The sequence below is a fragment of the Apis laboriosa genome, unplaced genomic scaffold (genome assembly GCF_014066325.1).
Source record: "Apis laboriosa isolate Shangri-la unplaced genomic scaffold, ASM1406632v1 scaffold112_cov148, whole genome shotgun sequence".
NCBI lineage: Eukaryota > Metazoa > Arthropoda > Insecta > Hymenoptera > Apidae > Apis > Apis laboriosa.
In genome coordinates, this window is record NW_025220865.1 from 6,637,692 (window position 1) to 6,660,515 (window position 22,824).

General features: G+C 27.0%; 3 protein-coding genes across 4 annotated transcripts in view; 2 read left to right on the top strand and 1 right to left on the bottom strand.

Annotated features, from left to right (window-relative positions):
* LOC122711380 overlaps positions 1 to 8,527 on the bottom strand; it is a 54,072-nt gene extending 45,545 nt beyond the window's left edge. For both annotated transcript variants that reach the window (XM_043930129.1, XM_043930119.1), the window contains exon 1: positions 8,130 to 8,527. The gene's annotated coding sequence lies outside the window, so the exon portion shown is untranslated. The remainder of the gene's footprint in view (positions 1 to 8,129) is intronic.
* An 880-nt stretch (positions 8,528 to 9,407) lies between these two features.
* On the top strand, positions 9,408 to 12,514 carry LOC122712519 (nuclear pore complex protein Nup85). The gene is made up of 8 exons (XM_043932251.1): positions 9,408 to 9,539; positions 9,846 to 10,272; positions 10,350 to 10,729; positions 10,888 to 11,207; positions 11,271 to 11,488; positions 11,564 to 11,782; positions 11,863 to 11,962; positions 12,036 to 12,514. The coding sequence occupies exons 1-8, from the start codon at positions 9,510 to 9,512 to the stop codon at positions 12,244 to 12,246; spliced, it is 1,905 nt and encodes a 634-aa protein (XP_043788186.1). The 5' UTR covers positions 9,408 to 9,509; the 3' UTR covers positions 12,247 to 12,514.
* Positions 12,515 to 14,771: 2,257 nt separating this feature from the next.
* Positions 14,772 to 22,812, top strand: LOC122712336 (leucine-rich repeat serine/threonine-protein kinase 1). The gene is made up of 2 exons (XM_043931901.1): positions 14,772 to 14,922; positions 15,005 to 22,812. The coding sequence occupies exon 2, from the start codon at positions 15,013 to 15,015 to the stop codon at positions 22,387 to 22,389; it is 7,377 nt and encodes a 2,458-aa protein (XP_043787836.1). The 5' UTR covers positions 14,772 to 14,922; positions 15,005 to 15,012; the 3' UTR covers positions 22,390 to 22,812.
* The last annotated feature ends 12 nt before the right edge of the window (positions 22,813 to 22,824 follow it).

Below are 22,824 nucleotides of genomic sequence, written 5' to 3' on the forward strand. Positions count from 1 at the left end.
GTTTATATAATAATAAACGCGAAGTATAAACAAAGTCGTCAATTGTAACTTTTATATTTGTTTTGACTTCTAGACTCTTCTTTGTCTCATATTAATACCTTATATAACAGAGTTAAAAAAGAAAAATGAAACGTCTACTTATATGCCATAAGTATGAACAAAGTCGCCAAGTGTTATCGTGTCTCGTAGATTGAACAACCGTCGACCCTTCTCCGATCATGTTCGGCCATCGTGGCATCGATATGTACCTATATACATCAAGAAAATTAGGTGCAACATCGCACTACACGAAAGCCATCGATTCAACTCGAGTGAACTATCGAACGATCATCCGTGAAGATGAGCCAAAGCCAGAGAGACAGGAGAAAAGAAGAAAGTTTTCGAACCATTGTCACGCGCATCCAAGAGGCCACGAACGAAGACAAAACCAGTTGAAAACTGTTGCTTCTGCTCTTAAAAGCGATCGTTGAAAGGATAGATAAGCTCGAGTGGCTATGGATATATTCTTGATCGTCTCTCTTCTGGATCATGCCAGATGAGATTGTGATAATTAAAAGTGAACGACGATGACGTAAAATATCTATTGAAGTGTCTCAATTTATTGGCGATGCTCACGATAAATGCGCTTTCATAAGTATATTACGAATTTTTTCTTCTTCTCGAAAATGCATTTCCTATTTTGAGTTGATGATATCGTATAGGATTCTTGGATTTTCCTTACGATCATTTTGTTGTTAATTATTGTTGTCCAATTTTAATTATTGGATTAATGAGTTAAAGAAAATTCAACAGAAAAGGAAAATGAAAATCTATTGGTTTTGCTTTGATATTTCAAGCTTCGCGTTTAAACTTTGGCATTTGACATTCGCGAAATTTTATTATTTCAGATTCAATTATATTAATATTGAAAGAGATAAATTGATAAATTTGACAGATGAACAGGAGAAATAATGTAGAAATCTCTATCATGCGACGAGATTAAAATTTTGAATTTAACATATTAAAATAATAAATGTGTCAATTAATCTATAGAAAATAAAGAATTTATTCTATTTTAAATTTTATCTAATTCGTGCAATAAATCGAACAGTGAAAAGAGATGAAATAAGTATGAATAAGAGCTAAAAGTAAATTTTTAAAATATTTCTTCGAATAAATAAAAATAAATCATGTCTAGAATCTAGAACAAATGCAAATTTGAAAAATTTGCCAAAAATTAAAATAAAAACATATAACAACTATTACTCATATAAAAATATGTATTTTTACATAGCATTATTTCTTCTTTGACATTAACTCGAAGATTTTTATAAAAAATTTTTTTCTTTTTCCTTTAATTTTGGTAAAAATATATCTGCAAGATCTTCATTTCCTGTTACTGCTGAAACATTGTTTTTATTATTCTCCACGTGGTTCCAGATCGGTGAACGTTTGCGCGATATCCTCGACCCGGCTTCAATTCTTGGCAACATAACGCCGCGTCGGTTGTAAAACACGAGTCGGTCGTAAAAACGAGTCGAAATCGCGCAGAGTGATCTCTCACGTGCGGTAAAACAACAAAATTCGCTTTTAGCATGAGGATAACAAACGTCTGGTGTTCCACATCGGTGTTTTCTTTCTAGCGAACACACATCAACATTTTTAAGAAGGTTCGAGTCTTAAGCATTTCCACGTTCGATATTGAAACTAATGATTTTATACAAAAAATAAAAAAGAAAATATTTTCAAACTTAATTTATTAAAAGCAAAATTGTAATAAGTTAATTGTTTTTTTTAATTTTCTGATAATACACATTTGCTTTACAATAATAAAAATAATAAATAATCTTCAAACGAAGATTGAAACTGATCAAAGATAAAAAAATATATACAATAGAACAGAACCTAACCTTACTTAATCACTGTATTCGTTAAAAAATTATAATCCTCAAAGTTCTCAAGGAATATCGAAGAATCAGTCTTTTCAATACGAATTAATAAAAAAAGAATCGATTCCAACCTCCATGCGATAAGAAACTTTTAACTACAAATATTGAACATCGAAATATTTTCTTGCCGAAAAAAATCTTATGAATATTAATCTAATCTCTATACTCGTTATTATAATCTATTTTTGAAGATAGACAAAATAATATTACAGAATATCAATTTTTTCAATAAGAATTAACGAAAAAGAAAATCGATTCTCAGTCTCAAATAAATAAAATTCTAAGTAGAAATCTAACTTTTGTTGAAAAGTTATGATTCATACAAAAAAAAACTTTTGATTACGAATATTGAATTTCTAAACGAATACCGATTTTCTTTAAAAAAAAAATGTGACGAATATTTAATTTGATATTTAATTTGATAAATATAGAAGACAAATCTAAAAGTTTCCATTTATAATTAACATATCAATATATAACAAATCCAACTGGTTTACATTTTCCGTATAGAGTTATACGGTGTTTTTCATTAAAATCATGAGGTATTCACGTTTACTTGGCACCATATTTCGTAATTCCTTAGAGATTGGTCGCACGAACTTCCGTCCGCGAACAAGATTATCCTCTTTTTACTATTATGCAAATCCTGATCGTCGCTTATTTTTCGTTATTTTCAGACTGGCGAGCCGCCAATCCTTTTTGCCCGTCATTGTGCTATCTCTTGAAAGACAGATGCATACCTTTCGATTTGCATTAACCGTCTTCGATATACGACGTTCTTCTATACTCTTTGTGCAATGTTTTACTTCGTGCATCAGTGAAGAGCAAAAGAAAATTCGAACTTGTATTTTATACATGTGAATATTAATAACGTTTTTTAGATATGGATAATATCATTTTAAAATTATGTGATTGGTAAATTCGGATACTTTTAAGTACACGAAACATATGAATATTGATATTCTTAGTATTTTTTCTTTCTTTTTTTTTTTTTTTTGCGATATGGATAATATCATTTTGAGAAAATATCATGTAATTTGAAAAATTTTTGAAAATATTTGCTATTTTTATATAAAGAATAAAAGAACATTTAAAATTACCATATGTAAATATACTTTTGATATATCTTTTCCATTTTTATTATTTTAATATGAATCTTTTTTGTGATATCAATAACATTATTTTATGGAAATATTGATCTTGGTGGTAAAAATTTTTTTACAATTCAGATAACAATTAACATTTTGATCTACATTTAATTTAATTGATTTTATCCATAGTCTCTAAGTAAAATCTTCGAATCTTTTCTTTTTCTGCATAATTTAATCTAAAAGGCTAAAAATTTTCAATTTCTAGATCTCCAGAGAAAACTTTCATGAAATTCGAGTTTTTAAAGAAAATCGATACATTTATAACTTGTTCACTAGTTCTTTATTTCTAGTTGAAAAATAATTCATGAATTATAACTTTAATTAATTTAATTAATTTAGTTAGAAAGAATTATATACATCTTTTTTAATAAATCATTCCTAATCGCTAATATTATATTTTTTATCGTATTATTATCGTATATTATATATATTATATTATTATAGAAAAATTGAAATTAAAATTGTTACTCATTCTACTCAATTTATTCCTTATATTTTGATTTTTGATAGCAAATTAAATCGTATAAATACGAAAATAATGCAGAAAAAAAAAATAAAAAAATCTCATTTTTGATGAAAGGAAACTTAAACAAGCTATTGCTCTTAACGTGAAATTACATAATGTATTTGTTTATTTATAGGCGATTCACAAGTTGAATTTCGCTAAGAATTCTATTCGAATGAAAATAGAAATTGGGGAAAAGAATATTTTTCGAATGAACGATAAATATACTGTCTCTGATTTTTTTATTAACTTGTATATCTTGTTACATCATCTTGGAGATAGAAATTGCATAAACAATCTCGAAAATGATGTACTAAAATCATTCAGAATCGCATATGTAACAACATAAGTAAGTCTGACATTGTAAATTTTTCTCTTTTTGCTTTTCAAAACAAATGCAAAATATATTGAACTAGTTTTATTTTTTTTTTGTATAAAATTTTTGATGAAAAATAATGGAATCTTTATATTCATTATTAATTTTGTTTCTGAAGACAATTATAAAATCAATATTTATAATATATTTATAAAAATTGATTTATAAAATCAATTTTTTTTTATAAAAATTAACTTATAAAATCAATTTTTTTTTATAAAAATTGATTTATAAAATCAATTTTTTTTATAAAAATTAACTAAAAAAGAAATAACCGATTCTTAAAAAAAAAAAAAAAATTTAAGTAGAAATTTAATTTTTATCGGAAAATGAATGTACAAGAAATTTTTGACGATATATAAATATCGAGAGTATTGTACGTTAAAAATTAATAATCAAATTATTATTTTTTTTATGTATATATATATTTTTTTAATAATATTTTTCAATTCTATATTACAATTATAAAATATTTTCTTATTTTAAATTTCAAATTAATTCAATGGATGTCCTTTTTCGCGTCTCTGAATCTGAATCTTTTAACATATCTTTAATTACAAAATATTGATTGAACATATGCCAGATCACCCATCCTTTTAATATACGCATAGTTCGCTCGTAATCATACGTGTTCCCGGAATTCACGTAAATTCTCCATCTGTATGAAAATTCGTATAGCGTTGAGAGAGCTGAATGTGGGTCATGCGAATAACCTTTTGAATTGGCAGCAATCGTTCTGCTCTTTCAAAATCGATCGCGTTTCTCTATTAACGACAGATGAGCGTGAGTTTGAAATCCGGGCATCTTGAAATACGCGTAACGCGTGCCGAAAATTCGTGATTTATACGTAAAGCACGATAACTGGTTTTGATCTCGACGAATTTTCGACGCAAAACAAAATTGATCGACGCGTTTTATTTTTAATAGAATAAACGTTATCGATACATAGTTTGTAATTCATAATTTTTAAGAGATTGGAAAAAAATTATATTTTCCGTGTGTAAACTATTGCAGATATACGAAATAGAATTTCGCATTAATCAAAATGATTTAAAACTTGCCATTTTTCGATCTTATTTCATTTTTATTTTTACGAAATTATTTATTACAACGAGAATCCCAACCATTCTCTTCAATGTCTTTTAACACGCGATGCTTCGTTCGTTGCACAATTGTCATCGTTTGTTCCCGAATGAAATATCCATTCCAAATCTATAAAACTTTTTATATTCGTCGCAATGTATACGAAGCAAAAAGGTTTTCAAAGCGGTTCATCGGTTCTATTCCATTTCAGTTTCGTTTTTTATATCGATGCCAATTTTTATTACGCCACATTCCAAACTATGTTCTCCAATTTGAAAACACGATTTCTATTATGCGCAGTATATTTTTTGGTACTTTATTCGAAACATATAGAAAGGTGCAAATTTTCTTTTTTTTTTTTTTGCAATTTGCAAAGTGTGCTCTAGAGATGCTTAAAAACCATCAGTCGATAACGATATTTTTTTAATATTCGATACCTCGAATCGTTTATTTTCCGTCGAAATATTTATTCGAAACTATTTATTCAGAAGGTTGCAAAATCACTTTGCATTTGACAATAAAGTGTATTCTAGGAGAAAGATGCTTTAAAGCAATCGATAAAAACTCAGCTATATTCGAGACATTTTCGAATCCCGCTTGTTTTGATTGGAGGATTCATCGCGTTCCATCGCGTCGATACGATGCATCTCACAGAAGCGCATACTAATCCACAATTGACAAAGAATACGGGACCAAAACGGGGTTCGTGTCACGATTAAAAATACCAAGAAAGAAAAACACTTGATCGAAAGAATAATGTGAAATAATGTGTGTTGAACCTTCAATATTTTTCGTTTCGATCTAATAAATATTTAATTTACACGCTAATAAGTTTTATTTTTTTGAAATAAAATAAATAGAAATAAATACTTATGTTTAGTATCCGCTCAGACAAAATTTTTACTTCAAATTTTATCATTTTGGGATTTTTTTGGTCATTGAAACCGAAAACCATGACATTTTTCGTGGAAATTAATGATTTTTAAATAAATAAAAAATAGTTGAAAAATTTTCAAAATAAATCGATTCTCCACGAGAATATATTATTACAGTTGATTGTAAATCCTTAGTCGATATTTAAATGCGTCTGAATAATTTGTTAGTTTCTAATATTTATAATTTAGTTTAATCATTGTTAATTCGACTAAGAGTTATTTTATTTTTTAAATTGTTTTACGATCTTTCATCAGCTTATATTGGAATTAAAAACATTTTAAAAATGAAATGATTATTATTTAATTCACGACCCAAAAAAATTTGAATCAAAATTTAGCTTCAACAATACTATAATGTATCCAAAAAAATTTTTATCCCTTCGTGAGTTGCGAATAAAATGGAAATTATAAGAAATAATATTTCAATTATATTTTATTTAGTTAAACTTCAATTTATACAAAATTTGTTATTTTGTATTTACTATTTTGTAGAGTAGAATCTAAAAATATATTTAGATGGATAAGATAAAATAAAATTAAAAATTTATGAAATAAATCAATTATTTAAAGTTTAATAAATTATAATTGACCGTAAATTTTGGAAGATTATTTTATTTTATTGCAACAATCTAAATCCAATTTAGAATTCGTATTTTCAATTACATTCAAAAAAGAAATTATCAATCATTCGACAAAACAAAGAAACAAGCATAAAATATTATTTTCATTCGTTATAATTAGTTATCGACCGAAGTATTTAAGTACATTATATATAGTGTTTACATTCTCGTATTCATTACAGATATCTTTAACTTATCCCTTACTTTAGTTTGAAGAAAGGGAATAATGGGAGGATTGCTCGATGAAAAGCAATTTCATCTCGTTGCGTTAGAAATACGCGATTTATTTACATTAAACAGTAAAAAAAATTTTCTTTCTTTTCTTTCCTTTTCACAATTAAAACAAAATATATAAATATATTTGTGAATAAAGTATAACCTTATATTGGATTGATTTTTATGATAAAAATTGAATTTTTAATAATTAAATTAATTGATTTAATTTTAATCATTGTAAATATACAATTTAATTTTTTAATAATTTAATTGGATCATAAAAATAAAAAAAATATAGAAAATTTAAAAAATATTTTAGTATTTTTATATAAATTAATATTTTCTGAATTAACTATTATGATCTAAAAATATTTATAATCATTTGTTAAGTTAACAATAATTTCTGCCTAATTTTCAATTTCTACAGTGATAATACATAAACCTATGATTTCATTTAACTAGTTCCATTCTACGAAGCGTATTGACGGATATTGTCTATCTACGGTTTATATACTGTTTTTACATACTCTTTCTTGCGTATTCGAACTCTACATAACCTGTTGCGAAAATCCATATACTACACATACTAATGTCTTTCTATACAAACGCAAGCTGGCAAACAAATTTGACCTATAATATAATCAACTAGTAAAAACAGAACATGTTTTGAATGTAAAACGAAGTTAAAGAACGTTTTCGAATAAGGAAAATATATATATATAGATATAATCTTGTATAGATTTACTTCAAACAAATATGCATATTTTCTATTGATTAAATAAAATTCTTATTAATATCAAAAAAAAAAAAGTTAAATATAAATGTGATAAAAATAAGAAGATATCCATCTGATCACAGAAATCATGATTGATATTTACAGTGAATAAGTTTAAAAATATTAAAAATTTGTAATTAAATTTGTTTCACATATTCAACAAAAGGTGAAAAGAAATATATACATATATACTGCGTCATACAAATAATTAACAATACACTAGAACAAATTTTACGTAAAAAGCCAACATAATTTTTAAAAATTCATAAGACCATATTTTCTATTTACAATTGTTTAATATATCATTTCCAAAAATTCAATCCGATAAAATTTACTGTCAATTTCGACAAAATTTTATACATATATGATTTAATGGATGATTTTTAACGTTCGTTTATCTATATTTGAGAACAAACAAATAGATTTAAAAAAGCCGGTATAGAAAGGCAAACAGCGAAGCAACTAAACCCTAAATTCTTCTGATAATTACTCAAGAAACAAATGAAAACATGAGAAAAATATATTTACATGACCACATACCTGATTTTTCTCAAGCTTCAGCTTTTGTAGAGAAATAATTCAACGAACGAACGGTGCCGATGTTTCACGCCATGGATCTCCTTTGCAAGATGCTTCACTCACGAGCCGTGTGACACAGGAAAAAAGATATCACCTCTTTCTCTTCTTCTGTTTAAGCCAATTTTCCAGACAACTGGCCTCACTATTGAGATTGTTACATTTTCGCGTGCAAGACGATTCTATATCTAGGATTTTTCGATGCGGCGTCTCTGCTACTTGTAGAAGTGGTACGTGGCGACCCGGCCGGACGCGAACAAGATCCACTTCTTTCTTTCTTCCTTTTTTTCCTTTCTCGCTAGAGACACGCACACTCCAGTACGAAAGCTCGTTGACGAGTAAAAGCCCAACCACGGCTTTGATGATCGAGCCAGGATACACCTTTCGAAAGCACCGCGCAAGCTCAGACTGTTCGTGCGGAATCTGGTCCCCATAGTCGTGTTAAGGGTCGTGTTTCCTCGGCTATGTTCGGCCACCAATGATAAACTCGACCTGCAACGCGTTTCGCATGAATAGGACAGACTTGTGCTTTGTTATGATTACACATTGACGCAAAGAAAAAGAAAAATGTTACGGGAATGTTACCTTTAGAAATTCTCAAGAAATCCATAATAAGAATATGATATTAATGGTATTGCAATCGTATTATCCTGAAAATGGTATTTTGCAAAATTTTTTTACAAAATTGCTATGTTTTAATTTGTAAATAGAATTTATGAATAATATGTGATGCGGCCTATTAGATATAAATGTTCATTTACGTTTGAATTATAAATATTAATTTAATATATTTGATATCATGTGATATATAATTTAATTAAGTACAATGATTCGATAATAAATCAAGTTAAATTTATATATTTGAAACAATGATAGAAAAGATATTGATTTTTTACAAAAATGTCGAATATAAAGGTTAAATTTTAATAATACGATAGTTTCATATAAAATCTAATTTATTCTTATTTAAAAAATGAAAAATACGAATGACAAAAGCTATAATTATTAATTATTAGATAAAGTAAATAAAGATTGAATTATTATAAATTAGAAACTTTATTTATATTATATTTCTGAAGTAAATTGAAATTTGTTTAATATCGGCATTAGAGTATGTACGTTTCGATAAAATATTTCGATATTATTAATAGCATCTTTCGAGTATCGATATAATATAGAATTACGATATATCGATTGCTTCACAATCAAATCAGTTATCGATAATACTGTGTATTTAATCTATTAGAATACATAAAGTTAATTGGGAATGTAAAAATTGATGTGCATATTATTATATAATAAAATACATTTGAAATAAAATTCTTTTTTTCTATATTGTCAAATATGGACGAAATTGATAATCCTCCAACTGTAGTAAGCAATAAAACTTAGTAATATGTTAATTTATACTTAACCTATATTTTCTTTAATATTATTTAATCTTTATTATTTTCAAAAATAAAATCATATCATAAATTTATAAACAATATTTTTTTGTAAAAGAGAGACATGATAATATTTTTATAATTCTATTTTGTATTCTAATTATTATACAAATATATTTAAATTAAATTATATCATTTCATTCATGATATAGTTTCTTAATTAAATAATAAATAAATATAATAATTTATATTATATTTTTAAAAATATATTAAGAAAAATATTTTTTGTTTCTAGGATATTCCAAATATTTCTAAAGATCATCTTATTGCTGGAAGATGGATAAATAGTAATAGAATCAGTATATATACTACTAAAGTTACAAAAGAAAAAAGTTCAAAGAAATATGACTCAACAGTACATATGTTAAAACCAGAAGTAATTTTATTTTCACCACAATTACGTAAACTAGTAAATGAAAGTAATGGTGTCTTTTTGTCCATTAAAAAACTTAAATCTTTTTCTGGGGATATTAGACTTGAACTTTTAAAACACAGTAAACAATACAGATCTATCTTAAGAGCATGTATAGAAAGTTTGCAAGATATATGTGGAAAATGTCTTTCTGAAAAAAGAGAATCATTAGAAAATTTCTTGACCATTTTTTATCAAATAGAATGTGTATGGCACTTAGTGGAAATTCTTTACGTAGATGTTATACCAGGTAAATTATATTAAAAATAAAAAAATATATGACATATTTATATCAAAAAATTCTAATATATAATATTTTAAATTTAGGTGATGTAGTATTACCACAATTGTTAGAATGGATTAAATTTCATTTTCCATCTAGAGAACTTATAGCAGTTAAAATATTAGCTCAAAAGACTATTGGTGCTGATTTGGAATATCCAAATTATTGGGAAATTGTAATAGGTTGTGCATTACATGGAAAATTAGATTTAGTAAGAGCTTTATTAGCATTACATAGTAAAGCAGATCATCCTGCTTTTGTAATGGCAGAAAATGCTCTTAAAACTATGCCTGTATATAATGTATATGGTGGTTATTCTATAAATGAATTTACTTTGTGTTGGAAACATTGGCAATTAGATTTATGTTCAAATTTAAATAGTAAAGCTTTTGTTATTGATACTAATTTAGAAATGATTATGAAGGTATTTATAATAATATATAATATTAAGATACATATATATTTAAAAATAAAACTCTCAATAGTTATTCTCATCATTCATATCATAAATATAATAAAATAATAAATTTAAAAAAAATAAAATAATAAATTTAATAAAATTATTAAAAACATTTAATATAGTTAATTGCAGGAGAACAAGATATATTGTGGCAATTTTCACAATATACAGATGCTTGGTATGAATTATTGGCAGCAAAATTATTTTATAGTTCTCCATGTTGTAAACAACCTGAGCTTTCTCATCATGCTAATAATATTTCTAAAAGATGGCAAGCTAATAGACCTTCTGATAATGCTATACGTGCTTTGATGGAAAGTAATTTACATCTTGTTATTAAAGAAATACAATATATGGGAGATAATGGATGGTTTGCTGCTCATTTGGTAGATTTATTATATATTTGTGGAAAACTTAAAATATTAGATGAAGATCAAATAGAGTAAGTTATTGTATAATTTATATTATATTTAACAAATCTTGAAAATAACTTTTATTTTTTAAGAGTCAGTAATCAGCTTCATGAATCTCTTATATTGGAATATGGTAACACATTAATGGGACATCATTCTTTGTGGCAATGTGGTGCAAGTTATTTGATACATTGTCCTACTCAAGGCTTAGCTAGACTAGAGATATTGTTACAATCATTACCAATGGGATCAGAAGCAAGAGTAAATAAAATTTTAGATATAGCACGAGATAATAAAATGAATCATATAGGTTAGTATTATTTTTTAAAATATTATTTAATGTAATGTAAAATATGTATATATTTAAAAAAAATTTTTTTTTTAGTTACTAGTATTTGTAAAATTCAAGGATTAAAATCTATGAAGCAAGGAAGATTAGGAAATGCACTTGCATGGGCTTTAAAAGCTCAAGATAGTATTTTTATAACATACATTGCAGATCAGTTTTTGAAACGTTATGTAGAATATGGAAAATTGGATTGCCGTGATTTATTAGAAAATTTAGGTTTTTGTATGATGGCTAGTGATAGACTAACATTTTTAGGTAAATCAATTTTAAAACATTAAAATTTTTAAGAATATTTAATGTCAATTATAACTTTTATTTTATTTTTTTATAATTAGGAAAATATTGCGAATTTCATCAAATGTATGGTATTGGAGAATTTAAAGAAGCAGCAAGTTTATTAGTGTCTCTTTTGGTTTCAAATTTAACACCGAAATAGTAAGTTTTAAATATAAATATATTTTAAATTTAAATTAAAAATTAAAATTATATTTGAGAATATTTGTTTCAGTTTTTGGTCGATACTTTTATCAGATGCTATTCCTTTATTGGAAGCCAAAGATGTAATTTTGTCTTCCAATGATTGTTATGAATTATTACGATGTGTAGAAGCGCATGGCGATGATCCGAAATTTCAAAATGAAATTGATATCTTCCGATTAGCTGTTGCTAGAAATCTAGCTCGAGCATTGAGTCTTGAAGGCTGTCAAATGAAACATTAAAATGTTTATTATCAATTTATAATGTAAGAATTTTCTAATTTTTTAATTAAAAAATCTTTATATATAATCTTAGTATATCCATTAAAGTATTGTATATCCATTAAAACACATACATATATCTTTTTTATGTATATATATTGATTTAAAAAATTTTAACTATATATATTTTATTATCATCAATATATATTCAAGTATAAAAATCTTGAATACTTGACAATACTTGACTTGATATGCACATAAAAATTTATTGGTTATAATACGTATGATATTGAGACTAAGGTCTATTTATAATTATTATATAATTAAGGTCTATTTGTAATTAATAATTAAAATTTTTGTATTAAAATTAAATAAAGAAAAATTAACTTTTGAATTTTTTTAAGATAAATGTAACATTAAATAATATTTATATATTATATATATAATATATATAATATAATATAATATATTATATATTATATTATAAATGAAAATTTGTTATTTTTTGATAATTTTTCCACAATATATTCTTTTAAATATATTAAAATTTTAATATTTATTATATTATAATTTTCTAAAATAAATAAATTTTTACACATACATAAATATTTATTACAATGTTTTTTATCTTTAAATTAAAATATATATTACTATAAAAAAAGAAATTAATTTATACTTTGTACATATATATCAGAATTATATAGTTTATTGTAATATTCAAAATAATTAATCAAAAAAATTGTTTACTTCATTTATAGTTGTTTAAATGAAATGTTTTTATGATAATAAATCATATAATAAATATAATATCATAATAATATGGCATTATAATATAATCAAATGAAGAGAAAGATCAGTAATCATATTATGTAATGAGAAACATAATACAGACAATTTTACAGACAAGATATAATATAGATCTATCATTCAATTTTATAATTGTTGTAAATAATTATAATTATTTTTGGATATATTATTTTTAAAAAATTTTTTCTTTAAAAAAATTCAAAATAAAACATTTTATAAATTTACAAAAATATCATTGTATTCTTTAAAATATTTTTACTATTTTTTTTTAATATTTTTTTACTATTATTTTTTTTACTATTTTTTTTTAATATTATTAATATTATTTTACATATAAATCTTTTTAAAATTAATATGAAATGAAAAATGAATGCAAAACGAACAAATTTATGTAAGTATATAAATGTATTCCTTATTTATGGAAAAAATAAAAATAATTCAAAGTAGAAGACAAGTATGTTTTTGTACATATTTATATAATTCTATTATATAGTATATATCATTTATATTCGTTTATATCATATGTGTAGTATTATAAAATATACTCGCTTTAATATTATATATATATGTATTATGTATATATCGTGATAGAATTTGAATCATTATTCATGAAGACTTTCTGAAACTTATATATATATTTATATATAATGTATGAATATTCTTTTTAAATTATAAATTTAATATTGTTCAAAATTGCATTATAATAATACATTAAATAATAATTAAATAATAATTAAAGTAAAATTTGAATTCGTTATCATCTCATATTGAATCTATTAATAATTTTCTTATTGTACTTTAATAAGAAATACGAGAATTATTTTTTAATCGTAAATGATTCGTCATTCTATCGCACGGCAAATTGTGTCGACAGTTCATTAATCTCATTGTTGATCACACGATACAATATACAATATATCATATAGAATTTTTATGTGTTGATATAATAGAAAACATTTTTTATTACCACTACTAACTTTACAAAGTTTTGCAGTTAGATTGATTATATTCCTAAATTGCTTTAATTCATAAAAGATTCCTTTTACACGATCGGTATTTCAGTTTGTGTAATGCGAAGTTCTATAAGTTTCTATAAGTTGATAGATCTATTCTATATCTCGTTTTTGCTAATGCTATTTATTTAAATCGATCCGATATTATTCATGTATAAAATTATAGCTAAAGATGTGTACAGTCGATAAAGAGAACTGGCAAAATGGCGATTATTAAGAGTTATGTTTAGTATCGCACTAGTTTTTCGTTTCAAATTAAACGAATTGTTATTGTAATTGTCAGTGCAAAAAAGATATATAAAAAACATGGGAAAAAATTACATGTGTACAGTGAATAACGAAAAATTAAAAAATATCGATCGAACATGATTTTTGTAACATATTCAATCGTACTCCGATTGATATGTGTTTTGATATATATGTGAGTTTTTCTATTTATGCATTGAATTTTAAATCACAAATACAAAAGATTATTCTTTTATAATGAAAAGAAAGTAACAATCTTATTAAAATTACATTAAAATCAAAATTCTATTCAAAATATATGTATACAATTTTTAATATAAAAACAAATAAAATAATAATCGAAATTTTACAAATGTATATAAACAATTTTAAGTATCTAACTTCCACTTTGAATACAGTGGATCTGAAATTTATAAAGAATGGTAAAATCTTTTTTATTTTAAATTGTATTGAATTTAAAACTAAAACATTCAAATTTGATCAAATTGAAAATAAAAAATCATATTATGTAAAATATCATAAAAGAAGAGTATATCAATAGTATGACTATATAAGTGATCAAATGATAAAAGTGATCAAAAAAAAAATTTATAATCATGTAATTAAGATATTTATATTCAAGATATAATTAGTAAGTACAGAATAATATTTTTATTACATAGAAAAATATTGTAAAAAATACTAATATAACAATACAATGTAAATATTTATAGTTTACATCATGGAAGATTATACTCCTATTGATGAAGATTTTCCTGGTCGTTTGTTACACCAAGCTGCTTTATGGGATAATGCAGAATTATTAGAAGATCTTTTAAGAGGAGAGCATGCACAATATATAAATAGTCAAGATTCATGGGGTAGAACACCATTACATGCTGCAGCTATTACTGAAAATTCAAGATGTTTAGATGTACTACTTTTTGCTGGGGCAAATCCAAATATACCATGTGGACCCAGAGGTCATTATCGAACACCATTACACATTTGTGCAGAACACGGTCATAGTTCCAATATTGAAAAACTTTTAAAATTCAATGCTAGTCTAATGATTCAAGACAATAACGGTGAGAGACCATTAGATGTGGCTGAAGAAGCTAAGCAAGATGTTTGTATAAATTTGCTTAAATCAGCAGCTGAAAAATATGAATTGGCAAAACTTGCTGTACATGCTTCTTTGCGTGCAATATGTATTCAAGGAGATTTTGTGGCAGCTAAAAATATCATTCAAAATCATATGTCAGATTTAGATTGCATTATCAATATGGCACCGAATGGCGCAAATACTTTACTTTTTATAGCCAGTGAGATGGGTCACAAGGATATAGTTCGTTTGCTTTTAGATCATAGTGCAGATTGTAGAGTGCATCCTGTTACTAAATATTGTCCATTATATATAGCCTGTTACAATGGTAAAGTAGAAATAGTAGAATTGCTTCTTCGACATTTTCCTAAACAAGTACAATCTTTAACTGTTGAAAAATGGTTACCGATTCATGTAGCAGCTATAAATGGCCATCATTTAGTTATTGATTTATTATTAAAATTCGAATATCCACAACATACGTATCAACGCTACAAAGATTCATCCGGAGAATTTGAATACGAAATGCCATTTGATATCAATTCTCAAGATGTAACAGGACAAAATATTCTTTACATATCTAGTATGCTTGGAAATATTAAAATTGTAGAGTTATTACTGAATTATAAAGTAAAAGCGAGAAAAATTAAAGAGGAAGATATGGGAGTGGCGCAGCCACTTCCTATGTCGAAAAGAAAAATTTCAAGTGGAATACAAAGATTGATGTCTAGTTTGAATTTTAGAAGTAAAGCGTTCGATAAAAAGGATGATAATATGATATGTCCATTAAATTTAGATTTGTATTGTAATAATGCCACTGAAACTTCTTTACATGCAGCGGTGAAAGGCAAGCATACAGAAGTAGTTAGCGCTTTATTATTGGCAGGTGCTGATCCTAATTTGCCTATGAAAGTTCCTTACGATCAGAACGATCCAGAAAATAATTATTCTAGCGCGTTAATTATAGCTTGTCAACAACGTGACATAAAAATTGCAGATCTTTTATTGAAACACGGTGCCGTGGATAATACATGTAAAGCAATCAAAATTGCTGCACAAAACCGTGACGAAGCTCTCACAGCAAAATTATTGTCTATAAAAGCTTATCCTGATTCAGAATACAAAATCAATAAAAAAGCTATGACTGAATGTACTCAAACATCTCATTTTTCTGCATTATCCTCTTTTGGCAATGTCACATATTCGACATTATTTCCAAATACACCGACAATGATAAATTGGCATAATCAACAATGTCATCTCTCACAAATACGGGCTCAATGGTTAACAGATGCTGTGTTACATGTAAATAAAAAGCTGAGCGCTAAAAATAACGATTTGGTATTATATGCTATCACGAGGATAGATATTTCTCATAATTCCATCACTTCTGTACCATCTATTGTATTTTATTTACAAAGCCTACGGTATCTTAATATGGCTCAAAATAAAATAGATACTCTTACAGCTGAACCAAAAAGTTCTAAAGATAAATTGTGTCCAGTTTTAGAAGAGATGTATCTTCAAGACAATCGATTGGAACAATTGCCAGAATTTATAATGAGCTTACCTACATTGGAGATTATGGATGTCTCAAACAATAAATTACAATGTCTTCCGGATAATTTATGGCGAGCTCCAAAATTAAAAGAATTGAACGTTTCCTTTAATTTATTGAAAGATTTACCAAGTCAAGTTTCTCAAAATATTTCACGAAAAACACAACGAGAAGATTGTTTGAATAATAGTCCCAGCAGTCGAAGTTTAGCATCTCAATTGGCTATTTCTCGCGAAGATTCTTTAGAATTTGAGTCATTTACTAAAATAGCAAATGCACAAATCATAGAGATGGATCGACCTCATGTTTGGACCAAATCTGTTCAAGTATCGGAAAAAGTTTCAGATGATAACGAAGGTGGAGCAAGATCAGTGCTTACATCCTTGAATTTGGCGCATAATTTATTCAATAGCATTCCAGTAGCTTTGCCATGTTTAGCTGTTAATCTAGTGAGATTAAATATGGCTTATAATTCTCTTCGATCTATGAGTCATATAACATCGTATCCAGCAAGTTTGAAACAATTAGATTTATCCAATAATCAAATCTCTCGATGGCCCAGTTTACCACAAGTGGACGGTGCCGATTTGATGGAACAAGCAAATACTGCGTGTTATTGCCCTACAACAAACGTACAATCTCCAATTGTTCCGGGCAGTAATAGACAAATAGCTACATCTTTGCGTGACGTAGTTCTCATGTCGGTTTGCACGCATAGACGTCATTTACGTTTAGAAAATTTAAGAACGTTAATTCTTGCTAATAATTTATTGAATAGAATACAATTGACGTCAGTCGATGATGGAGAAATGCCAAATTTAGAAGAGGAGAACATAGATACAAAAACTAATTATTCTGGTTCAAAATTGTACCTTCTGTTCCCTAACGTCAGCATGCTTGATGTTAGTAACAATAAATTGAAAGAGATTCCACAAAATATTTATGAACTTAATAATCTATCTGTTTTAAATATAAGCGGTAATCCGGACATTGTCGAATTGCCACCACAAATGGGATTACTTTCTCGTTTGTGGAATTTAAATACTCAAGGTTGTAAATTGCAAGAACCTTTGAAAACCATGATTGAATCGAAAAAATATAAAACGATGGACGTGATTGGATATTTAAAATCAATCTTAGAGGATGCTAAATCATATGCACGTATGAAATTAATGATCGTAGGGATTCAAGGTATCGGTAAGACTAGTTTATTAGAACAATTGAGACAAGAAGGTGAAGTTCCAAATAAAAAAAAAGCTACAGAACATTGGGCGAAAAGAATGGGCAATAAAAACATTAATGCAAAGACTGCCAGAGGAACAATAATATCCACTGTAGGTGTTGATATTGGGGATTGGATTTACGAGAAAAAAGTGAGAGGACAATCATCTCATGGTCCAGTTTATTTTAGAACGTGGGATTTTGGTGGGCAAAGAGAATATTATGCAACGCATCAATATTTTTTGTCTAAGCGGAGTTTATATTTAGTTGTATGGAGAATTACAGATGGTTTTAAAGGTGTATCAGAAATATTTCAGTGGTTGGTAAATATCCAAAGCAGAGCTCCTAATTCACCTGTAATTATCGTTGGCACTCATTATGATATATCATACGAACATAGCGAGGCTTTACAGCAATATATCCGTGATAAATTTATAAATGTAGTTGATGCTGAAAAATGTGGTTTGCCAAAAGTGATGGAGACTATCGAAGTGAGCTGTAAAACGAAGCATAATATAAAAATGCTGTGTAATTTAATATATGATGTTGTATTTAGTTTAAGATCACCTGGAAGCAAAGAATTATTGCTCGAACAAAAAGTTCCTGCCAGTTATCTTGCCTTGGAAGACGTGGTAATACAGCTTGCACATGATAGGAAATTATCAGGTACGGATCCGGTTTTGAAAGCTGATCAGTATTATACGGCAGTAAATAACGAGCTTCAAAAATTGCATAGATCATTTAGAGATCCTGCTGAATTACATCAAGCGACACTTTTTCTTCATGAAAATGGCATTATTTTACATTATGACGATGCTACTTTGAAAGATTTATATTTTCTCGATCCACAATGGCTTTGCGATATGTTAGCACATGTAGTAACAATACGTGAAATTAATCCTTTTGCCAGATGTGGTATAATGAAATTAGACGATATTCAACATGTATTTAAATCTTCTACTATATCATCTATAGATACGCAAGGATATATCGTTAACTTATTAAATAAGTTCGAAGTTGCATTAACTTGGGACTATCGTACTTTATTAATTCCCTCTTTGTTGCCAACTGAAGAGGATATTTTAAGAAATAATCAAATAATCAAAATTCCTGTAAAAACACGAGGTTGGCATATACGTTCTAAAAAAATTACATCTCCAATGATAACATTTCAAAATTCTTCTGGAGATAAATTGAATACAGAATGTGTATTGACATCTAGATCACAACCAGATTGTTCTGTTACGCGATTACTTTTAATGTCTTATTTTCCCAGTGGCTTTTGGTCAAGGCTCATAACTAGAATTTTAGCCGATGATGCTATTGTTGAAATTGTGATGTCATTTTTAGCGCCTTTCAAAGATTTTGTTGATGATAATATTTTTACAAGTTTGTTAGATACACAAGCAGAGTGGATACTTTGGCAAACAGGAATAGAGTTAAAATATTCTAATATCACTTTACTGCGTCTTAAAGAAGTCAATTATAATTTAAAGAATTCACCATATGACTATAGACAATTTAAATTTAAATTGAAACAGGATGGAATATGGTGTACAGTAGATTTAAAAAATTCTGCAATTTTAGAAATTTGGTTTCCAGTTGATACTTTGGTGATAAAACAACCTATAATGTCGGATTCAGCTGAAGAGGAACCAATGGGCTATCAAGCAATTGTAGTAGAACCTCGACCAGAAAGTATGCCACAATTATTGGCCTTAATAGTTGATCATATCGATATTTTATTAGAAGATTGGTATCCTACATTAGGAACACGTTTTGTGCATACATCTGAAGGTAAACTATTAGTTACACGATTGATACCATGTCCACGCTGTCTATTAAATAACGGAGAAAATGAAAATGAAATTAGCGATAATGATCGTTTAACGGAAGATATCCAAAAATATTATATAAATAAAGAAAGACAAAGTCAAGATAGTTATAAGTCTGATGGTGATAGTGGTGTGGGATATGATAGCTTAACATCAAGTAGAATGCCATCTTTAGAAGGTCATCCAGATATTATTAAACAAAATAGCCATTCTGAAGGTATTTTAGCATATTCTTGGATGGTCGAAGAATGTATTTTATCTGCTTATAGTAATAAACCAATAAGTTGTCCTAAACATTCTGATATACCATTATCACATGTAGCTCCCGATATAATTTTTATGGATCTCGGATCGAAGCATTTAATAAAATCAGAAGATATTAAATTGGGAAAGTTATTAGGTCGAGGAGCATTTGGATTTGTATTTAAAGGTGTTTGTCGATTACCAGGAACTTATCAAAAAATCGATGTTGCCATCAAAATGTTACAACCAGTTCCACCAGGTCCAAATTCAAAACAATCTGCTGTTCTTGCTTATAAAGCAGCTCAAAGTAAATGGGATAGAGATCCATTACAGTATGCTTGTAAAGCTTACTGTACAGCAAGACAAGAATTAAACATTTTGTTGACTCTTAGACATACAAATATTGTACCTTTAATTGGAATAGTAGTTAGTCCATTAGCACTAGTACTAGATTTAGCACCAGAAGGTGCATTGGATAATGTATTGAAAAATTATAGACGTTCTGGTGCTAAATTAGATCCATATACATTACAAGCTATAATTCTTCAAGTAGCAAAAGCTGTAGAATATCTTCATCAACAACATGTAATTTATAGAGATTTAAAATCAGAAAATGTTTTAGTTTGGCAGATGCCTTTACCATTTCAAGATTATCCTGAACATCCTGTTCATGTTAAGGTTGCTGATTATGGTATATCCAGACTTACATTACCAACTGGTGCTAAAGGATTTGGTGGAACTGAAGGATTTATGGCACCTGAAATTATTAAATATAATGGTGAAGAAGAATATACTGAAAAAGTTGATTCTTTTTCATTTGGAATGTTTATATATGAATTAATTACTTTAAGACAACCATTTGAGGGTCATGAAGCAGTTAAAGAATGTATTTTGGAAGGTGGAAGACCACCATTAACATATAGAGAAACATTTCATCCTTGTTATGCTCTTGATTTAATGGTTATATGTTGGGCTCAAAATCCAAAAGATCGACCTACTGCAAGTCAAATAGTTTCTATTGCATCAGCACCTGAATTTACACATCTTATAGATGTTATATTATTAACAGAAAGAACTCAAGTAACTGCTATTACTATGACAAATAGAACTATAGAAGAAAATTTAAGTGGAGATGAAATTTGGTTTGGACATAATAATGGTGAAGTTGATATGTTATTAGGAACACAGAAAGGTTGGTTACAACATGTTAGGATTGAAACTCCTGTAATACCATATGCAATGTGTGGAGTAGATGGATATATATGGATTGGTGATGATATAGGACAAATACATGTTTATTTAGGCAGTAATTTTGGTTGTGTTGCTAGTTATAATCTTGAACCTGATCATAGTATAGAATCTAAAATAGTAGGTTTAATTTATTTAGAACAAATAAAACATTTTGCAGTAGCATTGCATAGTGGAAAAACATTTTTATTATCAAATTCATTTACACAAATGAAAAAAATGGAAATTACGACTGATATTCAAGACAATGTAAAGACATATTCTTTAGCAGCTGTTTATAAAAAAAAACGCATATTGGAATTATGGATTGGACAAAGTTTTGGTAAAGTATCAATTTATGTTTTAAGAGATAATAATTTAATAGATGCAGCACAAGTTTCTCATGTAACTGGAGAAGCAGCTATTAAAAATTTATTTGCTACACATTTATTGAGTGCAGAAAATTCTGTATTATCATATACGTATCCTGGATGTATTGTGTATCAATGGGATGTGGATACTAGACAAATAATAAATAAATTAGATATGTCTAAATTAGTACCTTGTTCAGAGAGTTTAAAATCCATTTCTATAGAAGAAAATTTATCAACAGAAAAGTGCCAAGTAACAGCTCTAGAAACTTGTAGGAATCAGTTGTATATTGGTACTACTTGGGGATGTATTGTAGTAGCTGAATGTAATTCACTTAGACCTATTACCGTTTTCAGACCTTTTGAAGGTAAGGTATGTCAAATAATATCATTTAAATCAACAGATGAAAAGAAATTAGTATTGGCAACTGTTGGTCAGGGTTACCGAAGTTTAATTTCGCGATATACAGATTTTTTGATTGATAGTTTAGACGCAGAAGATCTTAAGCATAGTATGTATGCTCTCTTATGGAGATCTGAACATTGGTCAGCTGCTTAATCATAATTTAATTATATAGTAAATATATAAAGTAAAGATAAAGTAAAGTCAAGCGAGTACTTTGTGGTGCAAAAAGTGATACAATTGTGTGTGGTTGACAATTCTATACGTCCATATTTTAGATTGTAGATTTTAAGCTTTTAATCTTGCCTCATCTTATATCTTTTGAACTGAAGACAAAAATATTTATTCTTTATTCTATCCAAGCTATATGGTGCTTGATTGATATATTCTTTGCAAAATTTTTATTTATGAAATGATAATATAATTTAAGCAAAATATTTTTATCTTCATGTGAGGTATCACAGTATAGTTTTATAACTTATCATAAGTACTTAGATTTTTAAAATAGTTATATATTTATTTGATAAAAAAAAATTAGAAAAACTTATTATTAGCTTTGCAATACAGAAAAATTTATTTAATGATCTCTGA

What these genes read in the sequence shown, in the direction of transcription:
- LOC122712336 (XM_043931901.1), top strand. Translation starts at nt 15,013, where the DNA reads ATGGAAGATTATACTCCTATTGATGAAGATTTTCCTGGTCGTTTGTTA.
- LOC122712519 (XM_043932251.1), top strand. Translation starts at nt 9,510, where the DNA reads ATGGACGAAATTGATAATCCTCCAACTGTA. An exon ending in TTGATAATCCTCCAACTGTA is followed by an intron (nt 9,540 to 9,845) that starts GTAAGCAATAAA and finishes TTTTGTTTCTAG; the next exon opens with GATATTCCAAATATTTCTAA. An exon ending in ATTTAGAAATGATTATGAAG is followed by an intron (nt 10,730 to 10,887) that starts GTATTTATAATA and finishes CATTTAATATAG; the next exon opens with TTAATTGCAGGAGAACAAGA.